Consider the following 17635-nt stretch of genomic DNA (forward strand, 5'->3'; position numbering starts at 1 on the left):
ATTTGTTGAAAATGCTGTCTTTTTTCCACTGGATGGTTTTAGCTCCCTTTTCAAAGATCAAGTGACCATAGGTGTGTGGATTCATTTCTGGGTCTTCAGTTCTATTCCATTGATCTACCTGTCTGTCGTTGTACCAGTACCATGCAGTTTTTATTTTATTTTATTTTATTTTATTTTATTTTATTTTATTTTATTTTTTTGAGATAGGGTTTTACTATGTGGCCCAGGCTGGTTCTTTGAGACAGGGTTTCTTTGTATAGCCCTGGCTGTCCTGGAACTCACTCTGTAGACCAGGCTGGCCTCAAACTCAGAAATCTGCCTGCCTCTCCTCCCGAGTGCTAGGATTGAAGGCTTGTGCCACCGTGTCCAGCTTAAACTCTTAGGCTTGAGTCAGTTGGTCTCCCTGCCTCAGCATCACAATTGGGTGGGCTCTAAGTGTGAGCACCTCACCGCCCAGTGTAGGTCTTGAAGTCCTACCTGTGCCAGGGATTTGGACACACCGATTTCAGTTGTCAGCCTGTGGGTAGACAGTGATGTTGATAAACCATCAAAGCACATCTGCACCTCTCTGGGTGAGTGTGTTTCTAGACCTAAGGTCCAAAACCCAGGCCCAGATTAGGTTGGTTCACCAAGATGCCAGCCATAGACAGGTCTGCAGTGGCAGGCCAGCCCGCCTTCTTCTGAATACCATTGCTTCTTTTAGCATTGACCTAATGGGTGTGGAATTGTTTTCTCACCTTAATTCTTTTAACAAAGAAGAAGCATAGAGAGGTTTAAAGGCTTGACTGAGATCACACAGTAAACCATTGTCAACCAGGGAAGGATCTCAGGTCTTCTGATGGTGCTGCAGGCATCGCCTCAGAGATGTGTTGGTATGGTAAAAGGATTTCTTTCTCCCAGAAGAAGTCAGAAGAATGTCTGTGGGAATGAAGACTCTGACACTGAATGTCAAACATTGTTTGCTGTTGTTTCGTGAAGTTTTTAGAGGCTGGAGTGATGGCTCCGTGGGTAAGGTCACTTGTGGCTCCTGAAGAAGATCTGCATTTGGTTCAGCTCTCAGCACCTACAACTGTCTGCGATTCCAGTTCTGCAGGTTACATCTAAATACTATGCATGGGTGTTTTACCTGCATGTATGTCTGCATCATGTGCACGTCTGTTGCCTGCAGAGATCAGAAGAGACCATTAGATCTCCTAGAAGAAGAGTTACAGTGGATCATGTGCTGGGATTCAAACCCAGACGCTCTGCAAAAGCCACAGGTGATCTTAACCACCGAGCCCTCTCTCCGGCCCTGTTCTTGTGATGGTTTTGTTTTCTGTGCAGGGGATCTGCCTAGACCTCACAGGTACTAGGCAGGCATTCCACCACTGAGCCACATCTCACCCCCTGAATTTCCTAGCATTAGCGTTACAAAACAACAGTGCACAATAATCTATAGGGGCCACCATCTGATTCTTAATGAACTTAGAGGTTAAAATGAGCAGGTCCATAGAGATGTGGCCTCAGGACAAGGGCATTGTCTACTGGTGGTGAACAGTGGTTGGCAAGCACACTTGGTGTGAACACAGCACAGTTAGCTGTAGACTTGAGCTAAGCCAGCACCTGAGAATGCGAATTGTCCTTGGTGTCTCAGCCTTTATGTCCTAGCCATTGGGAGTCTCTGCTTGCCTCAGTGCTTCTGATAACTAGCCACCCCACCACCCCCGTTGCCTGTGAGTGTCTTTAATTACCCAATTGCCCCAGGCTGGTATACAGTGGTCTAGCACTCCTTACCATCCCTGCGCCCTTGGGGGTCACTGCTTACAGGTGGGCTCCGGTGTAACTAATGGATATGCTCAGGGTTTCGTTGTTCCTTCAAGCCTCTTGTCCGCCTGGCAATCAGCCTGCTTTGTCAGCTGATGCATCGTCTCCTCTGGAGGAACCCCACCCCACCCCATCCCTACCAATCAGAGGAGAGTTTTTTCACCCTCCTTGTTATCTCCCTCATACTCGAGCTCTATCCTTGTAGGTATTTGTTTGCACACCCCGCTGCAGTCTTCAGGTATAGTTTTCCAAGGGTGGGACGATATCTAATCTACCTCAGTGCCCCATGGCGTGGCAGACTGCCTGGAACGGAGCAGTTGCAGGGTGAATGGTGCCTTTCTGGAATGGTGTTTCAGAGAACTTGAACTCCTTCCTGTATGCACCCTCATCATCTCTACTGTGCGACATTGTCCCGGGCAAGAGCTTTCCTTCTGACATGGACAATAGATTAAAACCTCTGTCTACAGCCAGCTGGTGGTGGTGGTATTTACCTATAATCCCAGCACTTGGGAGGCAGAAGCAGGCAGATCTCCGAGTTCAAAGCCAGCCTGGTCTACAGAGTGAGTTCCAGAATAGCCAGGATACACAGAGAAACCCTGTCTGGAAAACAAACAAACAAACACAAACAAAAAAGACCTCTGTCTATAATGTGGTCATTGAACCATCAAAGACCCCGGGGTGCCTTTTGCTGCTGTAACCGTCCACTGTGCTCTCTCTCCCCAACCAATGTAGCCCAAAGGCTACTGCCCTTCTCTCTCCCTGGGTAGCGTTAGAGGGGTGCTAACAAATTCTCTCTCTTTTCAGGGGCAGGGGTTTGAGACAGGGTCTCTCTACATAGCTCTGGCTGTCCTGGAATTTCTATGTAGCTTAGGCTGGCTTCAAACTGAGAGATCCTCCTGTCTCAGCCTCCTGAGTGCCAGGATGCAAGGCATGTGCCACCACACCCAGCCACAAATCTTTTTTTCCCTTGTTCCTCACCATTACCAAAACAGCCCCAGGCATCCATGTCAGACTGAAATGAAGGCTGTTTACTTCTGTGTCTCTGTCATATTCTGGCTAGGCCTTCCTGACAGCACCCCGAAGCACTGTGATGGGATCAGTCCGCTGTCCCACTCCCTCGGTGATGGACTCTTGTTTTAAAGTCGGCAGTGCACATTTGTTTGAGCTCGCTTGCGTGCGCATGCATGTGTTGCTGGACTGGAACCCAGCACCTCATGCATACTAGAAAACAGCTCTGTCGCTGAGTTACATCTCCTGCTCAGCAGAGTGGCCATGCCTTCTAACTCGTCTCCATACACTGCTGTTGAAGAAAGAGGGAGATGGCCACCATGGAGTTTCAGGAAAGTGAAGTCCCCACTACATCAAGGTTTAAGCAGCTCTAACCCTGACAGTGACCAAGCGGCCTCCAGAGTGAAATGAACGGCTGACCTGTGCATCCTCACCTGCGGTGAGGGGTGAGAGTGGCTGTTCTGTCCGACTCTAGGGTTACTGCGGCAGTGAGGCGAGATCAAATGGAGAAGTGCCTGGGAAAGAGTGGGGTAGATTCCTCAGTCTCCAGTGTGGATCAGAACCACTAGGTGTTGTTTGAAATAGAGGTTTGGTGCCCAGGCTGGGGGAGTGGCGCACATCTCTCGTCTCACCCAGCACCCAGGAGGCAGAGGCAGGTGGAGCTCCAGGACAGCCCGGGTTACACAGAGAGACCCTGTCTCAAAACAACAAAGATATAATATAAAGTTCAGGTTCTTTCCCTCACCCTCAGAAGCTCTGGTGCTGTGTGGCTGGGTGGTGCCAGGGACATCCTCGTTTTCCCAGTGGAGTCCAGATAGCTGTTCCTCAACCACACCTTGAAAGATCTCACCACGACCAAGTAGCAAGTACAGAACAGCTGTTTGCAGCAACTGTGTCGGAACCGGAGTTCAGAGATTCCAGTTAGAGCCCAACCCTGCCAATTTTTACTTATGAGACTCGGAACAAACTTCCCAACCTTCATTTCTTAATATGGAAAAAGGAGGTGGCAACAGTGATGCACCATTTAATCCCAGCACTCAGGAGGCAGAGGCAGGCAGATTACTGAACTCAAGGCCAGCCTGGTCTACGTAGTGAGTTCCAGGATAGCTAGGGCTACACAGAGAAACCCTGTTTTCAAACAAACAAAAGGAGGTAGCCGTCCTTACAGTGAGAAATGTAATGAGAGCATGTGCGTGCATACCAAGCTTGCCTCTGTGTCTGTCTCGTGGGTCTCCATGTTTTCTAGTCTGAAGACAGTACCTACTACTTCTGGAGCACTCGCCTTTCGGGGTGAGGTAATGGGGTGCAGTTAGGTTTGCTGCCCAGGCTGTGAGCCTGGGTTCAGGCTGTGGTTCCACCAACCCTGACTAAGACACCACACTCATCAGCTATTACGGGAAGAAAAGAGAATACAGCTTGGCTCCTGGGTAGAATCTAAGTTGAAATTAGGAATGGCAAACCACAACACATTCAATAGTGCCGCCCCATTCTATGCTGTGTCCTAATTATTAGAGAAAGTCATTCCAATGCACTGAAAGGGAGAGACAGTGATGCAGCCACTAATGTGGCTCTAGAGAACCTGGAGAATGGCGGTGACACCCAAGGTCTAATCACCCTGTCTGTCTGATGATGAGAATCTGCTATCAAAATAGAAATAGAAGTCACTGACTGGCCCAGTTTTGTTTTTAACAGAAAAAGAGAGATTCTCAGAAAAAGTAAATTTATGATTTTTTTTCTTTCAGTGAGTTCCTCAAAAGTTCTGGGCAGATGATGGACAGGGTGGGCAGTGAACAGCTGGGAGAGGAGCCAATTGCTTAGGTTCTGGAGGAAGCTGGTATTTCTAGTTCTCAGGGACTTGCCGGTCATGAAATTTTCTTATGGATTTCCCAAGAGCTAGATACTCTTTTGTTTTATCCTCACAGTATAGGTGTAGGATCCAAGACCTGAGCATACTTGTCAGTGTAGCCCCTGTGCTACAGAGGTGGGATTCCCAAATCTTTGATTGGGTTGGAATAGAGGAAAGGCCTGGAGATTTTAAATCAGCAAACACTGCATTTACCCCACCTCTGTACTTCCTGTCAGTGTAAACGTGGACGACTTGCCTGGCATCTCTGAGCTTGCCTGCCCTGCCCTACTGCATGTGAGAGACTAAAATCCATTGTGAACTGAAAATGCTTTATCAATGTTATTTATCCTCTCTCCTGTAGGACTGTAGTCTCTCACAGTAAGAGCCTAGAGTTATGTGGGCAAGAGAGGTGGCTCAGCCTCACTAAGCTGAACACATGGATAGCCTGTGTCCTGCCAGAACCTAGAACCTAGCACCTACCCTCTTGTAGTTTGATACGGCAGTGGACAGGCATGGACACAGGACCTTGCTTGTGTGTGACGGGCTTGGGAACATGAGGAGGAAGCCCTTCCTAGAGGAGAAAGAGTTCCATTATAATTGGGTGAGAGAGGGGCTGGTGAGATGGCTCAGTGGGTAAGAGCACCCGACTGCTCTTCCAAAGGTCCAGAGTTCAAATCCCAGCAACCACATGGTGGCTCATAACCATCCGTAACAAGATCTGATGCCCTCTTCTGGAGTGTCTGAAGACAGCTACAGTGTACTTACATATATACAATAAATAAATCTTTAAAAAAAAAAATAATAATTGGGTGAGAGAAAAGAAAAGTCCTAGGCATGGTGTCGGATGAGGGCATAGGAGGCTGTAGAAGGAGTGAAGAGCAGAGGTTTGGAAGCAGCTGAGGGAAGTCAGATGTGGTCAGGGCAGGATACAGTCAAAGAAGCCTATCTGGTAATTAAAGCAACAGCCTCAGGTCCCGGTGCAGGGTCTCTGCTAGGCTTTTGATGGACTGACAGCACTGGGGTGTGTGTGTGTGTGTGTGTGTGTGTGTTTGTGTGTGTGTGTGTGTGTGTAGGGGGTGCTAAGGGATTCTGAGAAGGTGACGACACAGTGTGTAAGTGACAGAAAGCACACACTGCTTTGTCCCTGCTTCGTGAGGGAGGGACTTCTCCAAAGGTGAAGCAGATAAGCAGTCAGGGAGGGAGCCCCTAATGTCTATTGCTGTGATGAAACACCTTTGACTTCCACTTCCACATCATAGTCCATCACTGAAGGAAGCCAGGACAGAAACCTGGAGGGGTGCTACTTGTTGGCTTGCTTAGCCTGTTTTCTTATAGAACCCAAGACCACCAGCCCAGAAAGGGTTGTGGTCCCAATGTGAAGGGACCTTCCTCATTAATCACTATAGGCTTGCCTGCAGCCTGATTTTATGGAGGCATTTTCTTTTCCTTTTTTTTTTTTTTTTTTTTTTTTTTTGGTTTGTTTTTGTTTTTGACAAAACTAAAGGCTTTCTTGAGTAGCCCTAGCTGTCCTTGAATTCACTCTATAAACCAGGCTGGCCTTGAGCTCAGACTCACCTGCCTCTGCCACCTGGGTACTGGGATTAAAGTCAAGTGCTACGGCACCTGCTTAGGGGAGGCATCTTCTTAATTGAGGTTCCCTCCTCTGATAACTTTAGCTTGTGTCAAGTTGACATAAAACTCTAGCGGCATTCCCTAAGTGTTCTGGGCACTTCCAAAGTCTAGAGGGAGCTGGGGAGGGGAGGAGCAGAGACCAGAGAGCTAGCCTGTTGGAGGAATAGCCTTGCTGAGCAGCAAGGAGAGGCAGGTCTCCAGACAGCCGTGATAACTGTATCTCCTCAGGAGGCTGAGGCAGGAGGATCACAAGCAAGTTCAAGGCCAGCCTGCCTACATTGTGAGATCCTGTTTCAAAATTTAAATTTGTCTTTAAAAAATAAAAAGAGAGCTCCATATATACAAGCTGGTGGTGGAGTGTTTGCCAGGCATGCTCAAGTCATTCCCAGCTCGGTCTAAAGACAGCAAGCCACACGCAGCCTTTCCCTGTGTGGAGTCCTCCTCACCAACAGAGGGCCTCGTGCAGCAAACGCAAGTCCCTGTGCTTCAGATCCTTTGTCCAGAGCTTTGGGACAGGCTGAGGTCGGGGTCATTCATTCATTCACCACATCTCTCAAGGATGGTCACTTGGGGCTGTCATCTCTGAATGCTGTTTGTTCTCCAACCTGTCCCAAATGCGGGCTCCTTGGAGTATCATCTGGTTCTGGCTAATGGTTTCCAACGTTCGAAGTGTACTGGAGATTAGCACCATCTTGCTGTTTTATCCCAGCGATGGTTGCCAGTCCCAGGGTCCCTGCAGTTGCCTGGGCTGTGTGGGGAAAGTTCACCCACGGTGTGACTTTTCACCTCCACGTTTGAGTGGTTTGGACCCTTTACAGTTGGCCTGAAGGAATAGCTCTATCTGAGTTGCCAGCTGAGTAGCTGTTCCCTACATCTGGTGATCAATCCTTTAAAGGCACCCCCTGAAAGCCAGATGTATGGGGGTCATATAGATTCCACCTGGGAGGGGCTTCCCCTTCAGCTCAGAACATGGGGAGATGGCTGCCTCGCTGCCGGGAGAGGGGGGCACTCACATGGCCGCTGAGAAATCCTCTTATTAGTCCCCCACTAGTCCACCCACCAAATCCTTTGTAAGAAGAGTGGGAAGAGAAAAAGCCTGCAGCCTCCTGCCTGCATTCCTAGACACCGACTCACTGCTGCCCGAAGCCACTGGAGCAGCAGAGCTGTGTGAAATGTCAAAAGGAGTTATGCTCAGGGGCTCCCTGGCCCCGCTCTGTGCCTTGCATTCTCTTCCACATACACTCACTCCGTTCATCAGATAGAAATCAAAGGATGCAATTAGATGCCAGTTCAGATTTAGCTAGGGGCTCCCCCCTTGCCTGATGGAGTTACGGGGGAGCATAAGTATATCTGGGCTCTGTCGCTGGGAGGAAGCTGCCAGCCAGCCAGCCTGTGGCAGTCCTCTCAGTGTCCTCTGTGTTACTTCCCTTCCACTGCCTCTCAGTCTCTGGCTCTTGCGTGGCCCCCAGCCAAGATCCCGATTCCTTCAAGGCTGGCTCAAGAGATTCAGCCTCAACTTGAGACCCAAGGAAAACAGAGAGCCCACCGGCACCTCACAGGAATGAAAATGTTGAAGCTGGAAGCTATTTAGAGACCTAACCCAAAGCCCAGACAGGCAGGAGCTTTCTAAGGGCCACATAGCTAGCACAGAAGTTGAACAGTAGTCTTAATGATATTAACAGCTAACATTTATCAACTCTTAATGTGTTCCAGACTCAGTGCCAAGGGCTTAAGTGCATTGCTGCATTCAAACCCAGACAGTCTGGCTCTAGGCCCAGGCTGCACTCCCCAGTACAGCATGGCAGAGCACAGCCTATACTGTCTAGCTTAGGTTCAAATCCTGGCTTCCCATCTTGTTTGTTCAATGAGATGACTCCAAGTAAGCAATTTAACCTCTCTGTACCTCAGTTCCTTCCTCTGCAAAGAGAAGGGTGTGAGGGGGGGTACAGCACTGTCAAATAGTGGGGGTCAAATGTCATTTACACGAAATGTTGCAAGCAGTTGAGGTGCAGGCTAAGTGCCCACCCAGTACTCACCCCCTGCCTCCGGAGCTGGAGTATATTATCTGCAGCGGTAGATACACAGACCCAAATTCAGCATCCAGTACAAATGCCAAAATGTTTATTCTATTTTATAGACAGGGTTTCACTATACTATGCAGCCTGGCTGGCCTGGAACTCTCTAGATCCCCCAGTCTGGCTTCAAACTAACAGAGATCCTCCTGTCTCTGCTAGGACACTACACCCAGCACTCAAAACCACTTTTAAACCATGTTTTTGTACTGCCTTTGATTTTTACATTTTTAAAAAAGATTTACTTATTTATTTATATGGGTATTTTTCCCATTACAGATGGTTGTGAGCCACCATGCAGATGCTGGGAATTGAACTCAGGACCTTTGGAAGGGCAGCTGGTGCTCTTAACCGCTGAGTCATCTCTCTGGCCCTGATTTTTACATTTTTAAATTCTTGACAGGGTAGACAAATAAAAAAGCCAAAGACTATTTCATGGCATATGAGAATTAGATCAGTGTCCACAAATAAAGTTTTATTGAAATATAGCCAGATCTATTTGTTTCTATTTTACTGAGGATGCTGAGATGTGAAATACTGAATAGTGGTGACAGGGTCTATGTGACTTATAGAATCTAAAATATTTGTCCTCTAACCTTTACAGGGGTGTTCTGACCTCTGCTGTGGAGACATTCTCTTATTTCTTATATTTATTTTTTTAAAGATTTATTTATTTATTATACAGCGTATCTGTCTTCAGACACTCCAGAAGAGGGAGTCAGATCTTGTTAAGGATGGTTGTGAGCCACCATGTGGTTGCTGGGATTTGAACTCTGCACCTTTGGAAGAGCAGTCGGGTGCTCTTACCTGCTGAGCCATCTCTCCAGCCCCCTGCTATGGAGGCATTCTTTCTGAGGTAGAAATCCACCTTCACTGTTGACAGACTGTCTTTAAGCTGTGAACAACCCCCTCAGAACCTTGGTTTTGACATCTGTTCAGTGGGTGCAACATGTATCTGAACAGAGGCCATTTAAAAGTGAGAGGGAATACGTGGCGAGCAGTCAACTGGGGCTGGAACGTGCTGCATGCTCAGTGCGAGCTGTCTCTCCTCACACTCATGGTCTGTGCCCAGCTGGAGAAGAGAGAAATGAGTCCCTTGTAACCCATGAATCACTTCTGTGTGGACTTGCCTGTCACACTGTACAGTGACAGATAGCAGCTGCCAGGTGACTTCCGGCTCTTTCTAGTGGGGAGGTGTGTATACCTGGTGGGGAACAGCCTATGTCACAACCCCTTGTTCATCAAGGTCTTGGGGACAGGGAACGGGGGTCCATTGTAGCCCTGTGGACTGGGGGAGAGGAGACCTTCTTCATGCAGGACCTGGCTTGGTCAGCCCACAGCTGGGCCTCTCAGGTCTGCTCCCATTCCAGATACCTTCCCAGGCACTCTCCCAGGCACCTCAGGTCACCCTCCTCCACCTGCCCGGCTCTCAGTTAGGAAGCAGGGTTACCATCGGACACTATTGTAGTTTCCTCTCTGTTGCTGTGATAAATGCCATGACCAAAAGCAACTTGGGAAGGAGTTATTTCAGCTTACACTGAGAGTCAGGGGAAAGGAACTCAGGGAACCTGGAGCGGAAACCATTCAGGAAGGCTGTTCACTACTTCCTCTTGCTCAGTTTCTGCTAGCTTTTCTTTTTCTTTTGTTTTGATATTAAAAAACAACAACAACAAAAAAAACCAAAACAAAAACAGGTCTTTCTGGGGAGGGGATGGGAGGTGCATACCTTTAATTCCAGTACTTGTGGGAGCAGAGACAGGTAGATCTCCTGAGTTCCAGGACAACCAGGGCGACACAGAGAAATTCGTCTCAAAAAACAAAAACAAAAACAAAAAAAGGCAGGCTCTTGCTATAGAGCCCTCACTGACCTCCAATCCGCAGGGACTTGCCTGCCATGATCTCCAAACTACTGGGATTAAGTGTTGGCCACCATCGCTGGCCCTTGGCTGCTTTCTTATATAGCCCAGCCCCACCTGCTGGACCCTCCCACACCAATCACCCGTCAGGACAGTCGGGAACCCGCCTGTCATGGTGGCCGTCTGTGCCACAGAACTGTCTGATTGAGGTAATTCTTCAACTGAATTGAAAGGTTTCCCTTTCTCAGAAGGCTCAAGGTTGTGTCAAGCTGACAATAACCCCCAGCTAGCACAGACACAGGAAGAAACAGCACTGCCTTCCGGGATGAGTGGATGGCTTATGGGAACCAGTGAAAGGACACAGAATGACGCTGGCTGTCCCAGCCTTGCCTCTGACTGGTTTTTGGTCACCAGTGAGTCACCTAATCTCTTGGCACTTCACTTTCCTAGAATATAAAGTGGGGATAATTCCACCTTAGAGGAAGCTTATAATGCGAGTCACACAGATACATGCTCTGAGCCCTGTTTCCTCCTCTGCAGCAGCACAGCCCTGCCCCAGAGTGGAAAAATGGCCAGTCTCTTGAGGCTGTCCCCAGACCAGGCGGAGGGAGTAGATGATTGGGAGTCCCAACACCAGAAGAGAACAGAGACCAACCCAGATCTGTGGATGTTTCTGGGGAGCAGCCTCCTGTGCTGGAGGGTCCCCCTCCTGTAGGTGAAGCTCTGCCGAAGCTGTCATCCTGTGTTTTTAACTCCTCGTCAGAGTTAGCGCCCTATAGGCAGCTCTTCAGGCTGGTGACATTGAACTCTGATGTATTGGCCCCCCTGCGCTGCCTGTCCTGCGCTGTGCAGTGGATGTGATGGACGCTCGGCCAGCTCCAGTTATTGTCTGTGATGCTTGCCTGCAGCCTCGCTCCCGCCCCGGCTCCACCCCTTGCTGCGAGGTCTGTTTCCTAACAGCTGCTCCAACCACACACCTCGCTTCTGCCCGAGCTCCTCCTCTTCCTCCCTCCCGCATTCAGGGTGGGTGGGACCGAAGGACGGGACTGACTTGACAGCAGCATCTCATTTTTAGCCAGTCACCAGCCCCTTCCCCAGAATGCCTGTGTGTGTCTAGCCTCTGAAGAGAGGTACTCCTCCCGGAGCCCCGGCGGGCCACGGAGCTTCCGAGATTCTGGGGAGGAGACTACCAGCCATGTGCCCCTGCGGGAATCTGCCAAGGAGCCAGGGGCCTGGAATCCGCTCTCTCCTGCTGCTTCGGAGGCAGAGGTGAGCACCGGGCGGCCGGCTCCAACCCAAGGTGCCGGGAACCCGCCTGTCATGGTGGCCGCCCGCAGCCAGCCTGAGGCGCTCCCAGACGGGTTTGCAGCTGAGCCTGTTTATCTGGTGTGGGAAGAAGATGGGGAGTTACTTGTCTGTCCCGGCTTACTTCACCTCCAGAGACCCCTTTAGGTGAGTTGGTCTCCCAGACCTCCCCCTCATCCCCGCTCCTAGGCCTGAGGGAAGGCCAAAGTCTTCCTTGTTCTCCTCTGACCTCACTCAGCCCTGCCTTTACCAGAAGAGCTTATCCAGAAGCCTGGAAAAGGACACTCCGGTGTCATGAAGACGGGGAGGTGAAGGAAGCTCCTGGGGAGCCCGGGCTCCCCTTCCTAACAAGCCACACCTTGGTGTTACTGTGTCTGGAGAAAGCACAAATGGGGTGCCATTCTGTGACTCTCACATGTCTCTCCTACAGGCTGTGCTGCCTGCCCAGGAATTTGTCCCAACAAGCAGGATGGGCAGGTTTTGCCAAACTAAAAGCTGGCAAGGCCTGGGTGTGGGTAGCCTGGTACATAGTAGGCACTGTATACATGTTCTCTTAGTGGCTTATTTGCCCTGGCTTAGAGGGGTTCCTAGGCTCCCAGATGAGTGGAGTTTCTGGGTCAGCCCCCAGATATGTGCATCTGTAGGGGCTCTGTGAGGCCTTTCATGGGCAGGCGTGGAAACTTTCTTCCTCTGACCTGTCTGTCTTTGCTCTCTGCCCCACCCCACCTTCAAGAGAAACTCCCTAGGGGGTTTCTGGCCCTCTGGGTCCCTTCTGAATGGAGCCATTCCTGCCTGGGGTGGGGCTTGTTTTTATTCTTTGGGAGAAACCTGTTTTTCTGATGACGGCCTCCCCTGGCTTTTTCTTCCAGCTTTCCCAATCCAGTTTGGTGGCCAGCCCTCACTTTAGGATAGAGATCTGTGGCTGTCCCTGGGCAGAAGAGTGGCTACCAGGAGGTTTCAGCGAATGGCCGGGCCCTTGTAGAGACTCGGGGGACTGGTCCTATTGACTCCAGCAGCCCTCCTATGGGCATTTTTCGTCTATCAAGCCTAAAAATAGGATGTAGCCCCCTTTTACTGATGAAGCTACCAGTCTCAACAGTGGCAACACACAAGGTCCCCTCAGCTGCCTTGTTTTGTTTGTAGAGTTTCTTGTCCTCTGTGGGGCTGCAGCTCCCTCCGTCCACGTCTCCCATACATTCCTCTTCTCAGGTTTGCTTTCCTTCCCGGCCCAGCAGGAGAGGGATGGTTTGCCAGATCTGTTGGAGATTTTTGTTTTGTGTTGTGTTTTCTGAACTGAGGAAAGAAGTTGGCCTTGAGTTTAGAAGGTAGATTTTACCATGTGGGATCCGATGACAAGTGGGGTGCTAAGGATTGTGGCAGCGACTTGTTCAGATCCTCCATGTTCCCTGGAATCCTGGGAAGGCATCCTGGGGGAAGGGCTGTTCCTTTAGGGAGCAGGAACAGTCTGCCCCTTTTAATTTGTGCGGCCATGACACTTCTCTGGAGTTGGAGCTAGAGCAGGTGATGAACTTTTGAGAGCCAGGTCCCCAGGCCTCTCAGGTCCAACAGTCCTTTGTCTTGTTCTCCGCCAACCTCTCTGGGAAACCTGATGACCTCGCCTCCATTCTCCAGGCTGTTTGCCCAGCTGGAATCAAAGGGCACTGACTTGCAGTAGACCCTCTGCCCTCTCCTGCGTGAGAGTGAGAGGCACATTCCTGAAGCTCCTGCTGAAGCGCTCAGGGCTCTGTGCCCTGGGGGGGGGGGGGGCTGCCTGGACCCTGCTTCCCACGCCTCCAGGACAAACCACTACCTGGTCATAAAACCGCCTCTCATCAGCTCCTCCTTGTCATGTGCTCCTCTGTGACAGGGATTAGAGCCCTTCCTGGACTCTGTCAAACAAGTGAAGTCCTTGACCCTCTGGAGGAGTAAAGTCCGTAAGACGTAAGAGTTCTAGGGCTGTGGTTGCAAGAAAGGTGACGCAACCAGATTCCATGGGACAGATCAGGCGTGAGCATGTGACAGGGAGGGGAGACAGGAATGAAGGATGTCATTTCTGTGCCCTGTACACCCCTCTGCCGAGCAAGCCACTCTAGCAGTGAGCACAGCTTGTCTGCCTGCGGTCGGTGGGAGCGGCACGGGGTAATCTCAGGTACTCCCAAATAAGGAAACATCTCAAAGTGAAGTTTCCTACACAAGAGGTAAATCAGGGAGGGGTCTTTTTGTCTAGTTGCTGGTAAGGCCATGGCATCACAGTTATCAACAGGAACTCTTGTCACTATGTTCCTGGTCGAGGGAGTACTGTGTGCTTCTCATCTTTAAAGGAATTCCCTTATAGGATTCCCGTTAGTGTCCGACCAGGGTTAGAGGAGCTTGGTTTGGACTTTATCTCTTGAGGAAAACAAGCACTCGTTTGCATTATAAAGCAACCCATGTCTGAAAACTTAAAAACAACCTTTGTAAGTAACTTGCAGCATCCCTCGGCCTTCTGAAGGGCTTGGGTCAGGTGAATGGTTCCCGACTGTAACTTGTTCGGCTACTCTCTGAGACATACACACTTTGGCACTTTCCCCTCCCAGGTAGAGGAAGCCCCCTGTGAGCTGTGCAGATCACATGAACTGACAACCAGCCCCCGACCCCCGCCGGAGCTGAATCTGTATGCTCTATTGCTAAGTTTGTTATGGGTCTGGTTATTTTTGTAAAAACAGTGTAGCAACATAGTCCACAAGAATTACAGTGTTTGGCAGACGATTTCAGTCCATCGAGTCTGAAGGAAGAAGCGATAGAGGAGTGTGTGGTGGCGACCTGAGTCTCTAGCTCCTGTCATGCTTGCTTTTGTGGGCCCTGAAGGACAACTGGAACCCTACTTGGTGGACTTCTGAGGCCATGTAGCTTCCAGAAAGAGGCTAACAGTGGTAGCCACAGCTGCTTAGATTTAAGGGGAGCATCCAACCCCGCCTCTCCCAGAGCATAGGAGGGCTGCGCCTTCATACGCAGGACTTTGGGTTCCCTCGCTCCGTGGGGTTGAGTACTTGTAAACACGGCTAAGGGGGCTGGACAGATGGCTCAGTGGTTAAGAGCACTGACTGCTCTTCAGAAGGTCATGAGTTCAAATCCCAGCAACCACATGGTGGCTCATAACCATCCGTAACAAGATCTGACTCCCTCTTCTGGAGTGTCTGAAGACAGCTACAGTGTCCTTACATATAATAAATAAATAAATCTTTAAAAACAAAACAAAAAAACACAGCTAAGGAATTGGAAAGTGTGTGGAAGTGGAGCCTGGATCACTTGGCATCTTTCAGCACTTCATCCTGGTCCTTTTGTGTTGTGCATAGGTCCTGATTGCTAAGGCTGTAGAGGAAATTCATTTCAGGGCCTTCCTTTACTCCTGAGGGCCTGCTTATTAGTCCTAGGTATAAAACAGACCTATATTCCCTGGGCATGGGAAGGAAGAGGGTCAGTCTCTATTTGCCCTTGCTGTTCCCGAACTGGAGAAGAGAGAAAAGGAACAGAGAGAAAAGAGAGAAGAGAAGGAAGAGAGAAAAGAAAAGGTCAGCTGCTGGAACTTCCTGGTTACCTGCTGTGGGCGTGGCTCGGGGCTTTTCACCTGCTGTCATTTCCACACCTCCCCTTGAGCTCAGCGATCACTGATATGTCTTCTGCAGATTCAGGTCTCAGAGTGAACGCTCTCACGCACCTTCTTTGCCCAGGTCACCTGCAGTGTGTCAGAACTGGTCAAACACTGACCTTAGGTTACAGCTTCTGTATGTGGCCTCCTGTGTGTCTTTCTGAGGTTTCAGCTCTGTATACCCTGCCTCCTCAAGAGACAAGGGACTGTACCTGAGCCCTGGTTTCTGACTCATCACAACTGCCTCCTAGCCGGGCACTTTGGGGTCTGCAGCGAGGGCAGATGTGACTTTCACTTGAAGCTTTCAAAAATGGAAAGCTGGAGAAAAAAAAAAAACAAATGCTATGTCTTCCGAGAATCTGAGGTGGGACATTTTCAAATGGTTCCTCACTTTCACAGTGGATTTAGATTCTTTAACAGACACCGCTGGGTTAGTGGATGAGGGGCTACTGGTACTAGTTACATTTGAGCTGAAGGAGAAGCATCATGAAGGGTTAACTTAACACTCAAATATGAGCGGTCCTGGTTCCAGTCTCATTGTTATCAGAGACAAGAATCCTGAAGCCTGGAAGTTAAGACATGCTGTGCCCCTGAGGTCCGCTGCGACAGAGATAACTTCCTCGCCAGGTACACAGATTCAGGTCCCAGCTCCATCACTTGCATGGACAACTATCAGCAGATTTGGCAAATGCCTAGGTTAGCACTTTAAATTCTCCAGTGGCCCGAGAGGCCTGTTGTGGTTATTGGCAAAAACAGAGCTTAAGGGACCTCAGCGGGTTCTGTCAGCTGCTCGCCTTACTCAAGAGACACCTGTGGCAGGGTATGCATCTGGCTGTCCTCTACAAAGGCGTTCCGTAACACGTGCCCTGTGCGGTGGCTCTCTAGCCAGGTGTGCGTCCCAGCAGGCTGCTGTGGCTGTCTCCTGCATGCCTACACTTGTTTCTCTGCCTGCTCCCTTGCCTGGCAGAGCTTCTTGCACTAAACAAAAGCAGGATATTGGCAGGAGAAAGGAGGGTGTGTTCTGGTGCTTCCATGGCCTGAGGTGGCGCACATACCATTGTGAGGGTGTAAGAGAGCTCCGGCCTGCAGTTGGGTACAGATATGCCTGCACCAGCTTCTCACAACAGCAGACTGGAAGAAGATAGGCCAGATAGCAGGGAATCCTCTGCTCCCTCCTTGGCTTATGGTTCTCGACACTCAGGACCCATTTTCAGTTTGAAAACATTCTCTGAAGGCCTTCCCCGCCTCGCCCTAGGCTTGATGCTAAGTGTACCAAGAGGAAATAGGATCCCGCCTCTACTTTCAAGGACTTCACAGTCTGAGGAAGAGAAGGAAACTTACCCAAGAGCATTAAGTCAGGAGGTAGGAGGCAGGAAGAAAGTCTCACTCTTGAGTGCCAGCTCCCTGCTGGAAGCCCCACAGTCACTCAGAACTGTACAGCCACCGGGGTGCTTGTGACCATGTTACCAGTTCACAAATGAGAAACCAAGATGGGGCAGGCAGCAAACGGTGGTACTGAGGTTAGAACCTCGAGTCTTCTGGGGATAATGAATGTGCCCATCATTTCATAAGCACAGAACCAGAACCCACAGAAGAAGGGGAGGGTTTATCCAGGCACATGTAGCACTAGGTGCTTGAATTTAGCTCTCTCCTATATTGGAGCTTATCACACTCTCTGGGCCCATTGTATCCATATATTCTCTGTACCACACCCAGCTCCCGAGAGCCTGATGTGGCACAAGATGTCAATAGCGCCCATAAATAAGCAGAAAAGCAAAGGCTTGGAACAGCATCCACTGGCAGTTGGGTGTGCCGTGTTCCGGGCTTGTTCTTCTAGCCCTCCTAGCTTGGCAGTTATCCACTGCTGCTTCAGATCACCCCCAGCTCCCACATAAGCACTGCACCCAGGAACAGCAGCACTGGATGGCCTCTCACCTTGTGTGATTCGGTTTCGTATAGATCTTCTAGAAGTTGATATAGGGCACCTTGTATCTGTCTCACATCTCTACCTTGCCTAGCAAGTTAGTACAATGCTGTCCTTCATTGTGAAATGCTTTTGCATACATACATTCACTTATTTGGTCCTCATTCTAGCTAGGTCTTTTGGGATTTTTTCTTATTAGTTGTTTGTTTATTATTTACTTATTTATGTTTTTTGAGACAGGGTTTCTTTGTGTAGCCCTGGCTGTCCTGGAACTTACTCTGTAGTCCAGGCTGGCCTCAAACTTATAGCGATCTGTTTTTGCCTCCTGTGTGCTAGGATTAAAGGGGTGTTTTAAGACAGGGGTGTTCTCTCTCTCTCTTCCCTTAGCTGTCCTGGACTACCTTTTAAATTTTTTTCTTAAAAATTATAATATAGCCAGGCAGTGGTGGCACACGCCTTTAATCCTAGCACTTGGGAGGCAGAGGCAGGCGGATTTCTGAGTTCGAGGCCAGCCTGGTCTACAGAGTGAGTTCCAGGACAGCCAGGGCTATACAGAGAAAC

General features: G+C 49.7%; 1 protein-coding gene across 2 annotated transcripts in view; it reads left to right on the top strand.

The window, feature by feature from the left end:
• Positions 1–17635, top strand: part of Limk2 (LIM domain kinase 2) — a 70356-nt gene that overhangs the window by 29291 nt on the left and 23430 nt on the right. The window contains exon 1 of one of the 2 annotated variants that reach the window (XM_021210450.2): positions 11257–11669. The exons of the other annotated variant lie outside the window; for it this stretch is intronic. Within the exon in view, the coding sequence (XP_021066109.1) occupies positions 11617–11669 (53 nt within the window). The 5' untranslated portion in view covers positions 11257–11616. Of the gene's footprint in view, positions 1–11256; positions 11670–17635 lie in introns of those variants that run through there. 2 annotated transcript variants of the gene reach the window in all.

The sequence above is a fragment of the Mus pahari genome, chromosome 13 (genome assembly GCF_900095145.1).
Source record: "Mus pahari chromosome 13, PAHARI_EIJ_v1.1, whole genome shotgun sequence".
In the NCBI taxonomy this organism is placed as follows: Eukaryota; Metazoa; Chordata; class Mammalia; order Rodentia; family Muridae; genus Mus; species Mus pahari.